General features: G+C 45.3%; 1 protein-coding gene across 4 annotated transcripts in view; it reads right to left on the bottom strand.

The window, feature by feature from the left end:
- Positions 1-1,431: 1,431 nt before the first annotated feature.
- APLP2 (amyloid beta precursor like protein 2) overlaps positions 1,432-22,490 on the bottom strand; it is an 86,406-nt gene continuing 65,347 nt past the window's right edge. Inside the window, exons 7-18 of one of the 4 annotated variants that reach the window (XM_047877724.1) lie at positions 22,313-22,480; positions 19,175-19,305; positions 17,735-17,809; positions 16,368-16,526; positions 15,177-15,305; positions 12,455-12,554; positions 10,780-10,932; positions 9,188-9,223; positions 6,034-6,119; positions 4,790-4,864; positions 4,260-4,415; positions 1,432-2,961 (exon numbers count right to left, since the gene is read on the bottom strand). In XM_047877724.1, coding sequence (XP_047733680.1) covers positions 2,860-2,961; positions 4,260-4,415; positions 4,790-4,864; positions 6,034-6,119; positions 9,188-9,223; positions 10,780-10,932; positions 12,455-12,554; positions 15,177-15,305; positions 16,368-16,526; positions 17,735-17,809; positions 19,175-19,305; positions 22,313-22,480 — 1,370 coding nt within the window. In that variant the 3' untranslated portion in view covers positions 1,432-2,859. The remainder of the gene's footprint in view (positions 2,962-4,259; positions 4,416-4,789; positions 4,865-6,033; positions 6,120-9,187; positions 9,224-10,779; positions 10,933-12,454; positions 12,555-15,176; positions 15,306-16,367; positions 16,527-17,734; positions 17,810-19,174; positions 19,306-22,312; positions 22,481-22,490) is intronic. The other 3 variants (XM_047877727.1, XM_047877725.1, XM_047877728.1) reach the window with 3 other exon arrangements.

The following is a 22,490-nucleotide window of genomic DNA, read 5'->3' as shown; positions in this document are numbered from 1 at the left end:
TCCTATGAAATTTTAAACTTACAAGTTCACAAGAAAAGGCTACAAGATAAAACAATCACCTAGATTATAGACTAAAACTACATAAATAGAATTTTTTTTTTTTTTAAAGAAGAAACAATCGGGGCACCTGGGTGGCTCAGCTGGTTGAACATCAGACTCTTGATTTTGGCTCAGGTCACAATCCCAGGGTCTTGGGATAAAGCCCCGAATTGGCCTCCGTGCTGTGTGGAGCCTGCTTACGACTCTCTCTCCCTCTGCCCCTCCCCCATCCTGTTCTCTTAAAAAATATAAACAAACAGGAAGTAATCAAGAAGTCCAAGGTTTAACCAAATTAGCATTTAGAAAACATAAAATATGGTGGAGGAAATCAAAGATACCTACCTTCAGATTGAAGGCATTTCCCCTTAGTTTTTTTTTAAAGATTTTATTTTTTGGGGCGCCTGGGTGGCGCAGTCGGTTAAGCGTCCGACTTCAGCCAGGTCACAATCTCGCGGTCCGTGAGTTCGAGCCCCGCGTCAGGCTCTGGGCTGATGGCTCAGAGCCTGGAGCCTGTTTCTGATTCTGTGTCTCCCTCTCTCTCTGCCCCTCCCCCGTTCATGCTCTGTCTCTCTCTGTCCCAAAAATAAATAAACGTTGAAAAAAAAATTAAAAAAAAAAGATTTTATTTTTTTTAACTAATCTCTACACCCAATGCAGGGCTCAAAGTTAAAACCCCAAGATCAAGAGCCACATGCTCCACTGACTGAGCCAGCCGGGCTCCCTTAGTTTCTATTTTTTTTTTTTATTATTTTTTTTCAATATATGAAATTTATTGTCAAATTGGTTTCCATACAACACCCAGTGCTCATCCCAAAAGGTGCCCTCCTCAATACCCATCACCCACCCTCCCGTCCCTCCCACCCCCCATCAACCCTCAGTTCTCAGTTTTTAAGAGTCTCTTATGCTTTGGCTCTCTCCCACTCTAACCTCTTTTTTTTTTCCCTTCCCCTCCCCCATGGGTTTCTGTTAAGTTCCCTTAGTTTTTATTTTTTTTTTCAACGTTTATTTATTTTTGGGACAGAGAGAGACAGAGCATGAACGGGGGAGGGGCAGAGAGAGAGGGAGACACAGAATCCGAAACAGGCTCCAGGCTCTGAGCCATCAGCCCAGAGCCTGACGCGGGGCTCGAACTCACGGACCGTGAGATCGTGACCTGAGCTGAAGTCGGACGCTTAACCAACTGCGCCACCCAGGCGCCCCAAGTTCCCTTAGTTTTTAAATGAAAAGTGGAATTAAAGCCTAAGAGCCTAACTCACTGGAGCAAACGAACCCCTGCCTCTGCGGTGCGGCTCGGCAGTCCCCTAGGGAAGGACGACACCCAGAGTCTGGAGGGAAGCAAGGTTAAAACTGTCCCACGGATTAACAGCGGGCCAATGACACAAGGAGTCTTGGTGGAAGTTAAAGTATTTATTGATGTGTTTAAACTGTACATTCTCCACAGATCAGATTAAGGAGTTTGTGGGTGAACTTTTATCTGTGCATAGTGGGAAGACACATGGATAAGGTGAAGGGGAGGAAGAAGAAAGACAAAAAAAAAAAAACACAAAAAACAGTCACAGGAAAATAGAAAAAAATACACCACAGGTTACCAGAACCTTCAGAATTTAAAAAAAAAAAAAAAAGAGAGGGGGAGAGGGGAGGAGAAAAAAAAGGAAAGAAACAAAAACAGAAGAAAAAGAAAAAGCTGTGAGCATCATCCACTATACAAGCATCACAAAGACTCAGGTGAAGGAAACAATCTCCAAAATTTTCCACGGTGTCTACAGAGCGTTTCGCATAAAACATGGAACATCCTCCTTGCACGTCAAAGCAAGCCCCCCACCTTCCCTCCCAGGCGCACGGCCACCTACCACTGTGGTCTTTGAACAGCAGAGAGGCTGGTGCCGGGCGAGGGTGGGCAGAGAAGTCAAGGTACAGTGGGGAGGGTTGAGGGCCAGTGCCTTCCGGGGGAAAATGTCCAAAGAGGAAAAGACAGCACATATGGACGTTACTTGGAAGGGAAGTGAGCAGTAAAAAGCTACGGTCAGTAACGGCAGACAGTGGAAGAACATCATATACAAACTACAGGCTAATTTCTGTGGAAGAACTGGATTCAGAAGGAAAGCAGTAGTGGATGCCCTAACCTGTATATGTGAGGCTCTCACTAAAAGATGCCGGGGCTCAAATGCTTTTAACCTCCTTGTGACACCAAGGTACCCAGCACTGGGAACACCTGACTTCCAAAGTACTGGTCCTTTAAAATAATTTTGCAAGAGTATCATGATGTGTTTGAATGGTCAATCACGGTTCCCTTTAAACTTAGTTTCTGGGCAACTTTCTGAAGGCTAGCTCATTTAACAAGGGAATACTGCCTTAGGTTTTTTTGTTTTTTTGTTTTTTTCCTAATAAAAACCAGGACAGTGAATGAGCCTAAAGGAGTGACGCATACAATACAGTTGGAACGGCCTGCATATACAGTCTATCACCAAAAACCAACATTTCCCATTTACAGAGCGCGTATGTGAGACAATACAATGGAAGTGGGATTTCTGATTAATTTAAAAAAGGAAAACTACATCAGTCAAATATCTGCAATAGATCATTTTTTCATTTAAGGTTTATATATCATATATTGTTATATTAACATTTTTCACCCATTTAAAAGAATGGAGATTGTGATTCTACAGTAGTACTTTAGAGTCCTAACAATCCAGAAGGTCTGCACATCAGATGAATCCTCTGGAAGCACTGCTGGTCCAGTAGCTGATCCAAAATGCTGGACCCCTTCTAGCCCACCTGCAGCACCTCTCCCAGCAGGCGCTGCCACTTGCTTTCTCCCACTTAAATCTGCATCTGCTCCAGGTATTTGTAGGTCGGGTTTTCATAACCATGGTTCTGCATCTTGTTCAGGTGACGCTCTTCTGGGGTGAGCATTGGGTCAACCTGGAGGAAGAGAGACGGAATATCACTGCACTGTACCACAAGAGAATTGCACAGGACGTCAGAAGACCTAAGGTGTTTGCTGTGCACTCCCCTGGGAAGTGAGGTCAACCGGGTGTCCCATTTCCACTGGGGACACCACACAAGAGCTGGTGGGGAGGACACAGGAGGAGGAGAAAGAAAAGAAGAGGGTCAGAGAGGCTTCTGAAAGCGCAAGTCCTGAAAGCTTGGTCCGAGTTAGAGAACAGAGTGAATTGAATTTCCTAGCACCACGGTGACGACCACGTCTCGGTACTGCTACTTACTGTTCAGGACAGCACAGGGGAGCGTTCCCTAGAAAATAAGGACTGGGACCCCAAGATCCCTGGGGTCTTTTCCAGCTCTGAAATTCCATAATGAAGTTGGTGTCCAGCAGGAGGTGGACATACATCTGAACCAATTTTCCAGAGTGTATCATATTCCTTTTTTTTTTTAATTTTTTTTTTAATGTTTATTTATTTTTGAGAGAGAGGGAGAGAGAGAGTGAGCAGGGGAGGGGCAGAGAGAGAGGGAGACACAGAATCCGAAACAGGCTCCAGGCTCTGAGCTGTCAGCACAGAGCCTGACGCGGGGCTCGAACTCACAAACCGCGTGGTCATGACCTGAGCCGAAGTTGGACACTCAGCTGCCTGAGCCACCCAGGCGCCCCGTATCATATTCTTTACTGTATTTGTTTTCTGGAACCAAGACACCCCGGCCATTCCCATCCCCCACCACAAAATGAGTGGTAAGCAGTTCTAATTATGAACCAGCAGAAGACGGAACAGAAAACAGCCTGCTCTGGCTCTAAATTTCCTGTTGTTTTTCTCCCCCATTAAAAAAAAATATTACTTCTATTTCATATTTTTAAGATTCATGATTGCCAGGGTTGCCTGATTGGTTGTATACCTGGTTTGCTCCTTAAAAAAACAAGTCAATAACAAGAACAAAAATAAAAAAGAGTATCAACAGTCCTCATTCTCAAATATCTAACATACCTGAAAGAAGAAAACACTCAGGAAGTTTTCACCCTCTGCAGCATAAAATGCTCTTATGGTTTCCTCACATTCACCGTCAGAGCTGGCAACAGCCCTTTGTGATAGGACCAACATAATTCGGTTGGGACTGACTTCCAAAACATGATCTAATAATCCAGTGAGTAATTTAATTGAAGTGCAGCACCCACGAAGTTAAGATGTCTGAATTCCATAAGCCTCTCTGACTGCACAGAGCAAACCATCACCACCTCAAGGCCAAGTCACAAGAGAGCCCCTGCTACTCACCTCCACAATCCCATGGCTGATGGTGCCATACTGTCTCTTCCTCAGCATCACCAGGCTGATGACTATGACCGTGGCGATGGCCACTGCAATGACCAACAGCCCGATGAGGGCGCTGCTGCTCAGACTGAAGTCCTCCCGCAGTGGCCCCACGGATTCCTACGATAACAAAGTAGATGTGCGACAAGGTCTCAGTGACTCTTTGCACAATGTGAAAGATGGCGAGCGGGAGACCAGCAGCTCAAGGAGGGCCAGGCCCCTGTAGAGTCGTGACTCTGACACTGAGGGAACTCTGAGATGCTGCTTTCCAAGGGACCATCCTTATGAGGAGAACTCCCACTTTTTCAATCTCCATCGAGATCCTAATTTTAGCTTTCTTACCCAAAAGTATGGAAATTGGGGATGGGGGTCTTTGAGAGTTTGAGACACCAAGCGTCTCTCCGTTTTCCATTTGAAATGAGAAGACAAGAGAGAAGCAGCCGAGACCCATGGGAAACCTGGCATTTAGGTTCCGGAGCTGAACACGTACGTACCGGCTCTGTCTCCAGGCCGCCAACCCTCTCGGCATTGAAAATCATTTCCTTAACATCCAGGGTCTCGTCGATGACCTGAAATGGTACGAAAATGTCAGCAACTGGGTGGAAGGGGACATTAAGCATAAATGGAGCTTCTTTTCTACTCCACATATTATTTGGTGGAGGGAGGTGGATACTGAGGACACCCACTAACCAAGCAGTTCTGTCACGTTCTTCTAAATCCACTCACCAAACCCCTAAAGAAGCAAGTGTGGACACAAGTTACTGTATTGCAGCTAGTTCCCTAAGTGCTTCCACTTGCCTTTTCCTTTAGGTAACCATTATGGAGTGACATTACAGGATAAATTACCAACAATTCACGTTTAAATATCAAACTCAGGGGGCACCTGGGTGGCTCATTCAGTTAGGCGGCTGGCTTTGGCTCAGGTCATGATCTCGCGATTTGTGGGGTCAAGCCTCCTGTCGGGCTCTCTGCTGACAGCTCAGAGCCTGGAGCATGCTTCAGGTTCTCTGTCTCCCTCCCTCTCTACCCTTCCCCTGCCCACAATCTATCTCTCTCTCAAAAATAAACAAACATTAAAAACAATTAAAAATAAATATTGGGGCGCCTGGGTGTCTCAGTCAGGTAAGTGTCCGATTTTGATTCAGGTCATGATCTCACAGTTCGTGAGTTCGAGCCCCGCGTCACGCTCTGTGCTGACAGCTCAGAGGCTACAGCCTGCTTCAGTTTCTGTGTCTTCCTCTCTCTGCCCCTCCCTGCTCACGTGTGTGCTTGTGCTCTCTCTCTCAAAATTAAAAAAACAAAACGAAACAAAAAAAACCTCAGTTGACAATAATCCAGAAATATCAGTGATAGAAAATGATAGAATAATAACTAATAGTGTGTATAAACCAAAGGCAATATAAGAACCAAACCCGACTCTATTCCATTTACAAGTTATTAAATCTCTATACTCACTTGAAAATGGCCTCTCATATTTTATTCATATCTTTAGTTGCAAATATATTTCCCCCACTGTATTGCAAGAGAGCTACGGCTGAAAAGTAATTCTTTATTCCTTCTCATAGCCAGATGCTAAAGAATACAGCAGATTTGTGGGACTAGTTGGAGCCCACCCATCTTCTACCATATGGAAAGTGAACACAGGGAGGTTCATTTGGAAAGCCTCTAAAACAATGCCACTCATTCTAATTAGTCTCAAAATTAAAACAGGGCAGGGCGGAGGGGAGAAATGGCTCACCATATTTTCGTCCACTTTATTCTTACTGTTAATCACTTTCTCCTCAGCACCGATCAGTCCTCCTTCCTGCTCTCCCACTCCAGATCCTGTGTGGAGAGAGATCACAGCTGAGCGTTTCCCAGGATGGGCTGATCTCATGCCAACCTCACAGAAGCAGGGGCCCTCACTGATCACCTCCCCCGCTGCGACATGATAGGCTACTTTGTTCCCATTTTTGAGGATGCACTGTGCTCTATAAGGATGAATGGTACAGGCATTTTCAGAGGACCGATGAGTTTAATGGAGGAGGAGAGAGTGCTTACTTAATATCCAACCTGGAAAAACGGAATGACAGCCTTCAGAAGAGAATGTTTATTGTAAGATAAACAGAAGTGGAGTTCAGAGGCATTCTAGCACAGAAAAACATGTAATACCCGTATGTGATATTACCGAGTGCCTATAAGCCCACAACCTGCTCCTTCAACACTCTGTGCTCGCTCCCTTTGGATGGAAGAACCATCACACCAGCAATGAATGTGCACATTTGTCTCAAGCATCTTATTTTATCCCACAGGCAATTCTTTCTGCCTGAAATACCCTCCCTGACCTCCAACCCTTCCTAGCTGTCCTTCAAGCTGCAGCTCCTCTTGGGAGACATTCCCAGCTTACAGCACTCGAAATCACTGTTTATCCTCATTTTCTTCTGTGTCTCCCTCTAGCCTGCAACCCTCTGAGGGCCTGGATCACAGATGTCACATTTTCAGTGGTCATTCAAGAATGAGCAGGAAGGAAGCATTTCACAGACAGGGAGAATTCAAACACGAGGGTGGAAGGTTCCTTTCTGTAAAGGGAGCAAGACTAGCCACACTCCTCTTGTCAAGGTCAGACATCGCCAGAGCCGACATCACTTGTGTGTGGCACTCCAAATGACAGCATCCAAAGATGCGGTTCAACTGAACCCAGCACGAACCCAGGCAGAGGAAAAGTGAGGAACGATCCTCCTTATTTTAGCTTCAGAAAGCATGTGATTTCTACCTACTCTATGAGTTTTTCATTAATAAGATACACAGTTCAATATAAATGTCCACAATTTGAACCTCTTATAAACAGATCAACTGGATGGCACACTCCTCATTCTAAGGTGATCACCTGCATGTGAGTAGGACTCAAACATGAGTAAATGCCAAGCACTGCTGTCCCCGGGCTTGCCAGAGCCGATGACACTAGGCCCGGCCACAGCAAGGCCTTCCGGCTCACAACCAGGCTCGTTGTTGACACGGAACCACCAGTAACAGCTGCTGCAGGTGTGGAATGTGCGGGCTAGCTAATGCGTTCACCCATCAGAAGGCAGGCCAAAATAACACTGTTTTTTCCTAAAGTTTTCACCTTAAAGAGCAATTTCCCAACTTGATTCTAGGGTAAGTTAAATCAGGCCTGGCTTTTATAGTCTCAAAATGCCACTGAAACAGCAATAGTGCACTTCGACTGAGAAAGAAGAATCTAGAAAGGTGCTGTCTCAGCAAGGTTGTGGATGAACAAGCCTAGTAAATTCTAACCCTTCCATCACTTTCTCTCTCCTCCTCCAGATTTTAAAGGTCAGAGGGCAGAATCCTACATGAGAAATAACACGGCACTGAACCAACTAATTTAAAGTCCTATGACTAGTCTAGACTGTTCCGATATTCCTTTGGTGGTGAAACTCACGTGTTCTCTTAAACACTGACCCAAACCACCTTGCTTTTATAAAAGGCATAATCAAGTGATGTTAAGAAAACAAAAGTTAATGTTTAAATTATTCCAACTAACAACAACTGAAGTATGTGGGTAAAAGCCAGGTAAGCTTCCAGGAAATTCATCTTTATCTGTAAATATCTAGGATGCATGGTTCAGAGTCACCTCTAAGAAGAGGCATATCCAGGTAGAATAAAACCAAGCATTTAACACAGAAGTGATCTTTACAAGATTGAAATTGCACTCTTCTGAAAAAAAGCCGTGGCACAAACCACAACATCAAATTCTTAGAGAACATGGTGTGGTGCATCCACAGCTGGTCAAAGTCAGCAGGCTCATAAAACACACACTGAGAACATGAAGCATATGCACTTATTCACAATGACCCTGGGACTGTGGACCACCCAACAAGCTGGGGAAATGCAGCAGCCTTTTATGTGACAGAAACTGCATAGGCTCTGAAGACAAAGCAACTGGGTTTGAGTTCGGATTCCTCCATTTCTTACAGTCAGGACTCTGAGCGAATCATGCAGTCTGAGGCTTCTCCAACCACCTAATCTGTCAGAGAGAGCTAAAGCCCTGGCCAGTAGGTGTGCTCAGTGCATGAAGTGAGGCCACATACGCGAGGCACTCGGCGTGGCGCTTACACAGTCCCAGCCTGTTCTGAAGCTTGGACACTCACTACCACACAGCCAGAGTCCACTTGTCACAACCCGTTCCATCCATCAGCTTCTAAGTGTTTGAGTAATGCTAAAGTCAAGACGGAGACTAGTGGCGACAGACAGGTGGGCACAGACACAGGGCTGGGTACAGCTGAAAGGAAAGGGCAAGATGTAGTGGAGCAGTGGGGGGGATGGGCAGGGGGGAAGAGGTAAAAGGAACCAACTTCCACCTGCCCCTAAATTAAGCATATTTTCAAATATACTAGCAATTCCACCCAACCTGTTTAAGTTGAATATACATTTAAAAATCTATCCAGATGAGGGGCGCCTGGGTGGTTCAGTCAGTTAAGTGTCTGACTCGTGGTTTCAGCTCAGGTCAAGATCTCTTGGTTTGTGAGATGGGCGCAAAGCCTCCTTCATTCAGATTCTCGCTCTCTGCCCCTCCCCCACTCACGCTCTCTTGCTCTCTCAAAATAAATGAACTTAAAAAAAAAAAAAATCTACCCAGAAGAAATGTCTCATAAAAATATCTGTTTTGATTACTCTGTATTCTCTGGATATCCAGAAGGAAAGTTTAAGATGGGCACCTTGTAACCAGTACCACTGACACCAGATTCTAAGTGCTGGACCCAAGGCCACTCTGGCTCCCCTCACAGCCACATCTGGAGAAATGAGGTGGAAAAATCTCAGGTGATGGTATGAAACAGAAAATGAGCCTCCCGACACATGGGGGAAGTGCAAAGGAATGGAGGTCTTAAAGGGAACATCTTTGACAGACCAACCTTTTTTCATTGGATGGTACAACTCCGGCTGAGTGTCTAGCAGAAAGGAAAACAATAAAAAAAAAAAAAATAGCAAAAAAAGGAGATTAAGAAAGAAAATGGCTTCTTTCAAAATTGCTATCTTAGAATTTCTCTATAACGTAAATAAAAAGTATTCTTCCTTAAAAACACACCTGACACATCCCATAAACAAACCAGCAGTTAAGAGCTACAACATATGACTGGAAGGTAGGAGAGAAAGAAGTAGGTCTGTCTTGGGGGGAAATCTGGGGAGATTCCCAAATTATTTAGCTTAGCCTACAAAGTTATTTTTCTTAGAAAATAACAAAAATACAGTCAGTATCGATTGTGGTTTTCTAACAAGGAGACAAGGTCCTAGTTCAGATCTGTCCGAGATGCCCTCACCCCCAAATGGGATACGTAAGCACGTCCACCCTACAAGCCCATGCAGGTATGGGATTTGTAAGTGCAGGTTTTAGGAACAAAGTGGGATCTCTTTTCTTCCCTGGCTCCTTTCTCACATTCCGTTTTACTATCGCAGGGTCAACCGTACGAGTTGGTACCTTTGGGGTAACTTGTTCAGAAGGCATTCTGTTTAAGTCTGAAGGCTGAGTTGGATGTACCCCATCCTCCCCATTCAGTATCTTCTTCAGGCCTCTGTCCCAGCACTGCTACATCTGGTCTGAGGTAGGCGACAGTACCCAGGACTGCAGGACCACATCAGCTTGGGTTCAAATCCTTACTCTCCACCCACAGGCTACGTGAGCCTGGACAGACACTTAACCTCTTTAAATCTTGGAATCCCCAAATGAGGACACTCACAGTACCTACCTAAGAGGGCTATTTTGAGGATTAAATGAGAGCATCCGTGCACAGCGCTTAGCTAAAGCTGGCATATGATAAGGGCTCTATAGCTGTGGCCACTATTTTTATCACCACCACCATCAGCAGCAATAGCAGCAGACAAATAAATAGAAACTGATTCCACAGCCTGGTCTCAGGGCACCGAGCTGAGCAGCTTGTTTATTTCTGGTGCAGACCCACAGCTTTTAAAGATCCTTTTAAACATCAAGACCCAGCAAAGGAATAGAAGAAAGCGTGCCAGACAGAGTCAGAGGGACATGGCTTCTTATCACCCCCAACACCAGAGGTATCACCTTGAAAAGTCACCTCTGTCGTCTCTCCACTGCCTGCTCCCCAGCTTGTTATGAAAAGCTAATGACCTAATATAACGTGAAAGTGCTCTTTAAGAAGCAGAGTGACTTCCACATGCAAGGTGTCATACACTCTGAAGGCAACTGACAGGACCAGAAAAAAAAAAAAGAGGATTTCAGCAAACCATCTCTCTAAAGTGGGAGAAATGTTACTAACCTCATGGTGATACTGAAGCCAAGGATTTGAAGGCACCCGGCATGGTGCCTGCACACAGTAGGTGCTCAATGAATCCAGTCTCCATTTCCCTGCCCAACTGTCACCAGGAAAATAGCCCCCCTAACACAACCCAGGTTCAAAATTCTACCTTCAACTTTCCAACCGCAGGCCCATCCCCGCCCCCAGCGCCACTGAGAAGCTGCGCTGTCAATCATACACACCTTCGTTCTCAGGTAAGGACGGGAAGGGATGGAAGGGGTGGAATGGTGGGATCTCATCACTCTCCTCGGAGCTCACCCGGACGTCCACGGGGGTTTCTGAGATAGAGGCCGTGAACTGGTCCATGTCTGCACGCTGTTCTTGAAGCAGCTCATCTGACAAAGAGAGGCATGGCAGGGAACCGGCATTCAGAGGGACCACCAGTGTGAACAAGGCTAACTCATGGCATTACAGAACTTGGGATCTACTGAGGGGAGCATCTCGCCAGCTCGCAGTGGACAACTCCCTCCTGCCTGCACCCCCGATCCTGTAGCACCGCAGAACCCCAGTGCCCCAGAACTCCTCTTCTTTACCAACTCACTCTGGTTCAGTGGTTTCATCCAATGGCACAGTTTTAAATGCCATCCACAGGCCACAATCTGAAAATCTGTACCTCATATTTACTGCCCGACCTCCAGCTCACTGAACAGCCCCCTTTACACCCCTACTTAATGTCCAACTTCTATTTTATCATGTATAAAGAGAACGCTTTTCCTCAGTCAAGTGCGGCATCACCATCCACTCAGCTGATGACAATGGAAGGCTGGGCATTACCCTCAATGTCTTCCTGTCCCTCACCTCCGGCATCCAACCCAGCAGCACACTGTTCACCCTTCCTCTGCAACGTGCCCGAAAGCCCCCACATCTGTTTATTTCCTCCATTACCATCTTAGTGCCCACGATCAGCATTTGTCGCCTGGATTTTTACAATTGCTTCCTGGCAGGTTTCTAATTTTAATAGCACATAGCAGCCAAGTAATTTTTTCTTTAGTTCATGTTCTTTTTTAAAGCATAATTCAGATCTGGTCACTCCCTAGTTTAAAGCTCTCTAACAGCTTTCCATTTATCCTAGAATAAAACCCAGACTCCTTGATTTTGCTAAAATCTCTGAACAAATTGGTCTCTGCCAACTTCTTTGGCCCCATTTCTCCCTCACTATGTTCTAGTCACACTGATCTACTCAAATGTGTCCACACTTGACTTAAACTTCAGGCCTCTGCAGTAGTCATTTCCTCTGCTAACAGTGTTTTTCCCCTTGTGGTCTTGGCGTGGATGGCTCCTCTTGTCATGTGGGTCCCAGGTGACTGCACCCAAGACAAACCCCTTGACCACCCAGCCACTCTCCGCCATTCCACCCTATTTGATGCCCCCACATGGCACTCCTTTTCTTGTTTTCCTGTCTGTCTCATACTATAACATGACCTCCAGGATATACGGTCTACACCATTTTCCCTCTGTGACACACAGTAGACACAATAAATATTTGCCAAACAAAAAAAAAAAAAGAAGACCAGAAGAGAGAGAGGAAATGAGAATGTGTGTAAAATAGGTGCCTTGAAATGCATCAGCAATTAAGGGGGAAAGGGCAACAGGAAACTCCCCGGTCCCTTGCAATTTCACACCCTCAATTTTTCTTCCGGTAACAGAGTAAAGGTTAAGAAACTCAAGGCTCTGTGGCTCACCACCAGTACATCTGTCCCCAGGTTACTCCTTGACCTTGCTTGCCACGTAAGCCCTAGTGAATTCCAGACCTAAACCCTGGAGTGCTAATGCCTGGCTTCCTGGCCCTTGTACCACTGCCACCCTTGAGTCTTGGCCAAAGTCCCTCACAGACCTCAGTACAAACGCAGCACCCACCGATTTCCTCTTGGATTTCTTGGGCTACATAAGGTACTTTGTAGAGCAGTGAGAGGCTTTGGTTCCTTCTTTCTTCAATCACATGGAGATGTGTCATCACCTGGAAGTATAGTATGGTGGAGAGACCTCGTTACCAACAGAACCAGGCCAGGACAAAGCTTGCAGACAGGACACATGCACACACTTCCGCAAAGATCAGCGGAAAAAGTATATTCTCTGCAGAGTCCAGCAAAGCAGCCAGGCAGAGGAAATCCATTAATCCCCATCCTTATTTACTGACCACTGAAGTCTAACAGTCCCCCCTTATCTGTGGGTGGTACATTCCAAGACCTCCAATGGACGCCTGAAACTGCAGACCGTGCTGAGCCCCCTGTATACTGGGGTTTTTTTCCCTGTATGACAAAGCTCGACTTATAAATTAGGCATAGGTAAGAGATTAACCATAACATAATAAAGTGGAACAATTATAATAAAGGTTATTTAATGGGGTCTCTGTTTCTCAAAATACCTTCTTATACTGTATTCACCCTTCTTCTTGTGATAATGTGAGATGATAAAATGCCCACGTGAAGCAAGATGAGTGACGTAGCACTGTGACATAAAGGTAGGCTACTACTGACCTCCTGATGATACATCAGGAGGATCATTCACTTCCGGGCCACGGCGGACTGCAGAGAGCAAAGCCTCCGATCATGGGGGACTACTGTATAGGAGTTATGTGCAGACTGTGTGTAATACCCCTTGGCAATCTGAGAATTTATCCAGAGAGTGTTCTGAGTTAAAAACAAAATTTGAAACCTTTCACTAGGCAGTTATTCATTTGATTTTTATATGAGGCACTTACTAACTGTAGTAATTGAGCTTAAAAGAAACCTAATTTTTTATTTTTTTAACGTTTATTCATTTTAGGGGTGCCTGGGTGGCTCAGCCGGTTGAGTGTCTGACTTCAGCTCAGGTCATGATCTCGCGGCTCGTGAGTTCAAGCCCCGCATCAGGCTGTGCTGACGGCTCAGAGCCTGGAGCCTGCTTCGGATACTGTGTCCTTCTCTCTCTCTCTAAAATGAATAAACGTTAAAATTTCTTTATAAAAAAAAATTTTTTTAATGTTTATTTATTATTGAGAGACAGATGCTCAACCGACTGAGCCACCCAGGTGCCCCAAAAGAACCTAATTTGTACAATGCAAGATACTCGGTAAGGTTTTGCTGAGTGAAAGAGGGAAAGAGTCCATTTTTACCACCAGTCAGATTAGACGGGGTAAAAAAAGGAATGAAATCACTGGCTAAAAGCAGACTGGCACGGAGAGGGGGCCATTCACGGATTTTGCTTAGTGAAGTAATTGCTTGAAATGATTATCATGGTGAATAACAGAACTAGTTCATTCATATTTAACTAGATTAGTTATTCCTTCAAAACTTTACATTGAGGTATAAATAAACCTGACTTTAAGGAGTGATAAAGACTTATCTACCATCCCTGTTCCACGTTTCACTACCTTTTCTGAATGCAACAATTCCGGATTGTTCATACTTTTTAAAAAGGAAAAAAAGCCATCAAAACTGGTCATTTACTTGTGAAGGTTTTGGGGTGGAAATGAAAGGTGATGTGGGCTAACGTCCACCCCAAGGCCACAGTGAGTGAGGCATGTCAGGACGGGTATGCCTGTCTGGTTACACTGGCACTTACCATGCTCGTCCTAAAGAGGGTGCTCTAAGCCAATGGATTAATTATGTGGGCTTGAAGCCATGTAACTTGGCCAAACGGAAAAAAAAATTAAATGGAAAGATGCTTTTATTGTAGATTGATGTCTCTCTGACCTTTAAAAGCAGGGATGAAAGTAATTTAATTTTATATTTGCCATTCTTTCAATCAAGTAAATTGACGGGAAAGCACCAGAGTAATAAGTGCCTGAGAGAAAAAATGCAAATGGAAACTGAAAATGCACCACCCACAGTCTTGGCGTGTGTGGACATTGTCATATTTCAGATGAATTAAGGAGCCATTTGACTGAGGACGGTTCCTATGCCCACAGGAGAACAAGAACCACAGGGGGGCAGGGTACTGGACGTCAGTGTCCTCACGGTGAGCTGTTGAGCTCACATAAGGGGTAAGAACACCACCACACTCACATCCCAGACCAAATGCGCACATTACAATAGGCTGAACATATTCAGCACTTCCCAGAGTGTAGATAACACAAAAGGGAACATGCAGAAGTTCATGTAATTCAGCAGCCAAGCTTCACTGGAACTAAGGGCTTAGAGCACAGAGCGAATATCACACAGGACAGCTGGGGTTTCCCCCCGAGGTCTGCAAGGGAGAGAGTTCCACTTCCTGGGCCATCTGGTGTGGCACTATGATCTTGCTGGCACACAACTCATTCCCTAGTTGTTAATTTAATACACTGATCAAGGTCTCTCCTTTCCTTCTAGTCTCACTATATAAAAATGGCTGTTTTTCTGTAACATACTACATGATAGTCTAGTTTTTCCACTAAACTTTCAGAAACTCTTTAAGGAGAAAGGACTTAATAGAACAAAGTATGGAAAAGAGATCTTAGAAACTGTATTTTTGCAAAAACCACCTCTTGTAATCTAATAATGTCTTCGGAAACCATTTATCACTTTCCAAGCACAGCTATCAGTGTTGCCCAACCAACCGTTGAAGCGGCTTCTCCCCACTAGACACTCTCCTGCAGCAATTTCGACTGTGTCTAGTGTACCTGGGATTTCATCTGGGCTGCCTTCTCTGGGTCAACAGCCAACACATGCTGGTAGTGACGGATGGTATGCAGACGGTCTTTGTTCTCAGCACGGACGTAACGCCGCAAGGCCTGGAGGACGCGATGAGGCTGCAAGAGAGAACAGCAGTTTGAATATCCAGGCACTACAGAACTGAAAACAGGCAGGAAAGGCTTAAAAAACTCACCTAAGAATGTAAAAGCCAGCCGGGCACCAAGAAGGAAAGCTGTGCTTTTTAAAGCTTTTAAGCTTCTCAAGTAAGAAGAAACTACCTTTCTACACAATGTACCAAAAACTAAGTTCCAAAGTTATGTTGGCTCCTTAAGGAACAGTATTTTCCAGAATCTCTAGCCCTCTCAATCTGTCCTCTTTCCTAAGCTCAGTGTCTGACACCTTAAATTGCAAGGTAGGCAGTCCCTGTGTCACCCAGAAAAGACTCTGCTTGCTCACCTAAGAAGGATACCAATACCATTCTTTCCAGTATTTCTGTCCCCCAAAAGCAAGGTAGGTTAGAGCGAAGGGATAAAGAAGCACGAGACCACCAGCACCAGGGGCTTTGATAGAAGTCCCTTTACCCTTTTCTTCATAATCTTATTACAACAGTGTGTTCAAAAGGCAAGTTTTTATTCTTTGAAAGTAAAGCTACTATAAGGGGCGCCTGGGTGGTTCAGTTGGTTAAGCGTCCGACTTTGGCTCAGGTCATGATCTCGTGGTTTGGGTTTGAGCCCCACGTCGGGCTCTGTGCTGACAGCTCAGAGCCTGGAGCCTACTTCGGATTCTGTGTCTCCCTCTCTCTCTGCCCGTCCCCCACTCACAATCTTTCTCTTTCTCTCTCAAAAATAAACATTAAAAAAGCTACTATAAAAATTCAATAATTGAGTAACTACCAACCCATATCCTCAGATTATGCTTTTCCAGGGTAAGACACTTCCGTATCACTGGTGGCATATGCAAGCATAAAGTGTAATGCTAAGGTGACGTAAGAACATACTAGAAGATGACACCTTTTCTCCCCTCTTCTCTCCTTACCTGTCTTCCCTTGCCAGAACTCGTCAAAAAGATGTAATTTTTTTGCTGACCCGTGTCAGGTCATCATACATGTTCTACACATATGCTGCTTTAGAGGAGGTGACCTCGAGGATACCGTTCTCTGGGCTCTGCACACCACTCACCCGTGGTGGGTCAGACTGCAAGGCAGCCAGGTAATTCTCCAGAGCCATGCGGCGGCGGTCATTCAGCATAGCTTCCACCCGAGCCAGGTGGGTTTCCACAAGCTGCTGCTTCTCGCTGGCTGCTTCCTTCTCTAGGGCTTTAACCATAGCTTGGAAGTGCTAAACCAAGAAGGCAGGAACAACGTGAAATTCATGGTACCTGGAGGAAGTCTAAGCAAACAGCGATACCCCAGGACTATGCCTCCTCGCCTAGAGCCTGTGTAAGCCGGTAACAGGTCCAGAAGAGTTAAACAAGGGTAAGATAGACGTAAATATACTCTGATTGTTGTCAGGAAAATTACTTCCTAATCTAATGAGAGCATGTTAAATCTGAGGGGCAGTGGACTTCTTAGCACTTTTGCTCCTGAAATCACTAGTGTGGCAAGCCCCTATGCAGGGTTTCTCAACGTGCCCTGTGCAAGAAGGAATGCTGCCCTTTCCACATTGTGGCCAGATCCGAATCCTGAGACACAGACCAACAGGAACTATATTTTGAAATATATCCCAGTAATGTGGTAGGTTATGCTGAGTCATTCACACTGATGTCCTGAAGGGCAAGTTGTCTGGGGAAAACCTGGCCAGGCTGAAAGGTAAAGTTTAAGGCTGTGGAACTAAATTTTAAATTTCCCTGCACAGGATGCATTGGCTGCATAGAAATTAACTCTTAGATTTTCTAGATGATTGCTAAGAAAGAAAAGGTGTTCCAACAGAGTGTTAACCTCCTGAGAAGATTTCAGTTCATCATAAACACAAACTGATTTAAATGCAATCAACTTTATGAAACCCAAAGCAGTCTTATAAATTGCAATCCCTGTTCCTAGCAACACACTGTTCTATTGGGGGGGTGGGGGGTGGGGTGGGTGCTGCTGCTGATTCTAATGTTACATTCTTGCAAAGCCCGAGATGAACTGGCATCACTGTTTTATTGTCTGACTTTGACTTTTCAAGAAGTCTGTAAATAAATAAATAAATAAATAAATAAATAAATAAATAAATAAATAAAATTCAATACTGCTGAAAAACAAGTCACAGCCTAAGAATGAAGATGAATTGAGGATTTTTGCCAGGAGAGCAGAATTAACAAACACAGCCAGCTACGGTTTGCTTCCTGGCATGAATTAGGTACACTGGTTGGTCTGCTTTCCTTCTACCATTGGTGATCAATTCTAAAGAAAGCTAGTTGGGGGGTGGGGGTGGGGAGGGGGAAGGCAGTTAAAACTTCCTGTAAGATAAGCTCTCAACTAAGCGAAAGGTGTCAAACGGTAATTTCCTGGGAATGTGGCTCTGACTGGACTTCAGAGGTTACATCCCTGGAAAACACATCTTACCTGAATGAGAGTCTGCCTCTCTGCTTTTGGGAGGTTCTTGGCCTGAAGCTCAGCCTCTTCCCATTCTTTCTTTACCTAGAAAAAGGTCAAAGCCAGTATCACCAGAGAGTCATCTCTAAAACAATCCCCCCATTTTCTAACAATACCGCCAGGCCCTGAAATCTAATATAGGAAACTGTGCAAAAGGAAATCGCCTCATGTGACCCCTCACAAGCTCATGGCAGTTTTAGCTCCTTCACAGAATTACTGTCTCAGAAGGTCCTGCACTCCAACCATCAGCAAACAGCCTCAATTCCATGACCTCCCCATTCTATAACCCCGGGCAAGTTATTTAAAAGTCTCTGTGCCTTGGGGCGCCTGGGTGGCTCAGTCAGCTGGGCTTCCGACTTTGGCCCAGGTCATGATCTTGCTGGCCCCAAGTTCTAGCCCCACATCAGGCTCTGTGCTGCCAGCTCACAGCCTGGACCCTGTTTCAGATTCTGTGTCTCCCTTTCTCTCTCTGCTCCTCTCACACTCTGTCTCTCTCTCTCTCAAAAATAAACGTTAAAAAGATTTTTTTAAAAAAGTCTCTGTGCCTTAGTCTCCTCACACACATAAAAAAGGGGGTTGGGGGGGGCGCATTTAAATGCCTACTTCTCAGAACTGTTTGGATAAAATAGAGTCAACAAACATTTCCAAAAGTACAAGCCTGGAACATGGTAATGTATGAGATTTTAGGTGGTATTCAGACCTAAGAAATTCTTTTCAATTTTCTTTCAGTCTTTCTCAGTAACTAGGAGAAAGCTGCACTGTGGTGCTCATGTTGCCCTAACACTTGTAACTTTTTTAAGAAAGCATCCCGAGGGGTGCCTGGCTGGCTCAGTCAGTGGAGCGTGTGACTCTTGATCTCGAGGTTGTAAATTCAAGCCCCACACCGGGTGTAGAGGTTACTTAAAAATAAAATCTTAAAAAAAAAAAGAAAGAAAAAAGAAAGCATCTCGAGACTCAGAGCCTTCAGCAGACAACAGTATCTAAGCTAGAATATACTAATACAGGTTTGCTTTCATCTAATATATTTTTACATTTACCTAGTTCTAAATGGCAAATGATACTAGCTTTCTGTTTACAACAATGATATAAATTTTCCCTCCATAGAAGAAAAATTTTTTTAGAGCCAGTTAATAGCAAAGAAAAATAACAAGAACATAATGGTTACAGGAAGTACTCCGCAGTCTGAACCCAATAAGCACTCAGAGGCTAATTATATTATCATGGAGATGGAGGTGGAGCAGAGGGGAGGGGCTAGTCACACCCAGAAGGGAGACCTGCTTATACTCTCACACTTCACCTGTCCTAACACAGAGTGACAATCTAGGAGGGCGGTGACCCTTCTCTTCCACTATGAAAACCCTACTACCCAGTGCCGAACACCTGTAACAGAAGGGGAGTGCCAAGGTTTACCCTGTCCATTCGGTTGCGGTGCCGTATTTCCAGCTGCTCCTTAGCCTTCTGGAAGCGGGCATGTTCGTTATCGTCTGCAGAGGTCTCGAAATATACATCAACATCATTGGTTGGCAGAGGAGTTGGGGGAACTGGAACAAAACAAGAGGGGGTTCCCTTTGGGGGCCAGGCCCAACATTGAAAGTGCACTGTGCCCTAGGAAAGAAATCAAACCCAGGACCTGCAGAACAGACTAGTTTATCTCGCACCACGCTCACGGTACATACAAGGTGCTCCTGTCTGCCAAGACTCCACTTGGTTAGAGCGCACTGCTCCCCTTTCCTTCTGTGACATTCAGCCACCAGGCCAGTCCATGCCCCCTTGGTGTCCTTGGCATCTACTTAAGGCTTCAGGGGAAGAAAAGGAAATCACTTCTACATCTTCCCTCAGTTCCTGAAATCTTAGAACCTAAAAACGAATTACTTATTGCTGTCACTGATCGCTTCTGGCCAGAGACAAGGGCAGACATCAGGCCTCAAAGGCAACTTCCACAAAAGCTCCATTTTGAAAGAAACTTTAGTGCTGCATGCTCTTTGCATGTAGACTGGGTAGGCAAAGTCCAAACTGCTCTAGCTCTAATTTTTTTAGTTTTCAATATGACTGAACAAGTCTTAGCCCTTCATATCAAGGATGAGGGACAACATTAAGTTGCTGTATTTGACAAGGATTCACCACAGAGTGTGAAGACACGCTGGGCTTGCTGGCCTTCCCAGGCCTTCACCCACTAGAGGGGAAACCCATTAGAATACCCTTTCCTCACTGCTCCTCAAGCGGAAGGTCTTACTGACCCCAGGCAAGTGGTTATCTGCACAGGGAGCTTAACCCCACAAAGGAAAGGTTTGAGAGGACAAGTTTACCTGCTCAACCCCTAAAGAAATCCCTATGAAAAACTCTTATTAGCCCAGTTCACTCCCAATTTCCCAAGCCAGGGAGGACGGATAGAAAACTTACTTGTACAATTTGCTGTATCATAATATTAGAGCTCATGGACAGCAAATACCAAACCCAACAAATTTCAGTTCAGAGAGAAAGAAGTTCACCTAATTTCCAGAACTGCATAACTGTAATATGACACTAAAACAACTAAGACAACTGTAGACCTGTCACTACAAATCAGCCAGCCACTCCAAAGTTCTTCCGTCAAGGCATTTTTACTTAGCTCTAAACCTAAAAGCTATAACTAAAATCTTGTCAAGAATATTTGGCTCTTACATAAGCTAAAGAGGATCACCACAGCCAATTTTCAGATTAACTAAATTAGAATATACAGCTTCACAAACCACATTCCTCAATACTCAAAAGTTCAGCTGAGAGAATTTCAAAGCACTGAAGTCCATCAGTGCCAATGAGCACGTTGCCATCAGCAACGCACATCTGCAGCTTAAAGGCTTGTGTGTTGGAGACAGTCTTTGGTTCGTATCACTGGGCTAGGTAAAGATTATACAAAACCCAAGCTGCCTCCACCCCCGGGAAGAAAAAGGTAAAGGCATTGCAGCCCAAGAGGTCTGGCTCTGAAGATGCGAGGGCACCCACCCTTCTGTCCCTATGAAAACTGGCTCACAAAACCAGCACATCCGCCCACCTCAGACCCCTTCAGAGGGGAGCACAAACTTGGCCGATGGCACAGTGATACTTCTGGGCTCTCAGAACACTCAAGCCGGGGACCCCACAAGTACATGACACAATTTCTCTGTGGCAAGTCCTCCCAACTACACGCATCAGGAAACTACAATTTTGCAGACTGGAAAACCACTAACGCTCTGGAGAAGTGCCACACCACAGCACCTTACGGCACTATCTATCTGACCCTTTACGGGAACAACTACCTCCCATATTCAGTGAGATCTTTAATGACCCCTGGTTCCTCAGGCTTCACCCCCAAATAATGTCTTGTTGCCCCTAATTTTAAGTAATTTTATAAAATAGGAAATACCACAATAATTTCTGTCTCCACATCTTTCCTGAATAAAAGTTTCTGCCATCAAAGTTCCCTCAGGACTCATTCTGTTTCCACATTTTCAATGATTTCTAATAAAAAGAGTCTCTCCACAGAGCAGCAGCTGGAGTGGAGGTGCTAAAGCACACCATATAATATTAAGATTTAAAAATCTTTTGGGCAGGGGAGGAAAAAGGAACAGGGAGGTATTTGAATGAAAATCCACCAGAACCGACAGCCAAAAATCGTTAAGAGCAAATACCAGGAACGACCAGCAATTCATTATTCTAACGAGTTCCAGAATCAGAACCAAGAAATGAGTGTCCAGCCTGAGGATCTTCCAAACCCATGGGCTAGCACTGCAAGATAAGAGAAAGAGGGCCTTAGAAAGGAAGGGGGGGTAACCACGGAGAAAAGCAAAGCTTCCCCTACCCATGTCTAAGTAAACCCAACTCAGCTGAACCACTGAATTTCCTCCGTGACCAAAGGACACACGAACTAAAATTCTTTCACTTCCTAAAGCTCTGCATGATCCAACATTGCCAAACTATCGGAAAAACAGTTACCACCACTCAGCTGCAGAACTCTCCCCACAGAACGCAGACAGCAAGAGATTTCAGGACTCCGGACTCCCAGGAGTATTCCTGGTGTCCCTCGTGTAAAGAGCAGTGTCCCCCTCAGCCAACATGCACCATGGGGGTGGGCGACAGGGTAGCTCAAGGACAAGAATGGGAGGAAAGAACGGAAACAAGAATGTGCAGAACTCATGGCTGACCTGCTAATCCCTGTGCCTTTCAACTAGACACAGCCAAGGGTAAGGCTGCTGTCCCAAGCAACACAGAAGCCCTCCAGGGGCCCACAGACACAAGGAAGGAAAAGAAAGAACAGGCCCCTGGGCTCTCTGCTGTGCCAGGGAGGGGACACGCCGCCACCACCACCACCAGACCCACGGTGAGCACGGACGTACAAAACTGGGCTCACGACTGCCAACAGGAAAGCAGAGCCTAGGTCTAGAAAGCACAGAGATGAGGGGAAAACGACTGACAGCCAACACCTGAGTCGGCAAGGGAGCACGACACAGACGCGGTCACAGGGACGGCCGGGAGAGACAGAACGCCGGACAGGACAGAGCCGCTGCACGAAGCCAGCGTGCCGGGACTTACTCATCGCTTTACACACAGCCATACAATAATCCTCAGACTCAAAATTGTTCCTGTTGCCTCCGCAGCCGCCATATATAAAGCGCACGCACTTTCCCTTGGAGAGGTCGAAGTACCAACGAGGCATCACGGCCCGGCAGGGCCCCGTCATCGCCTCCTGGGAGCAGACAGCTGTGTGAAA

This window comes from Prionailurus viverrinus, chromosome D1 (genome assembly GCF_022837055.1).
Source record: "Prionailurus viverrinus isolate Anna chromosome D1, UM_Priviv_1.0, whole genome shotgun sequence".
NCBI lineage: Eukaryota > Metazoa > Chordata > Mammalia > Carnivora > Felidae > Prionailurus > Prionailurus viverrinus.
This window is presented reverse-complemented; position numbering and strand designations above follow the sequence as displayed.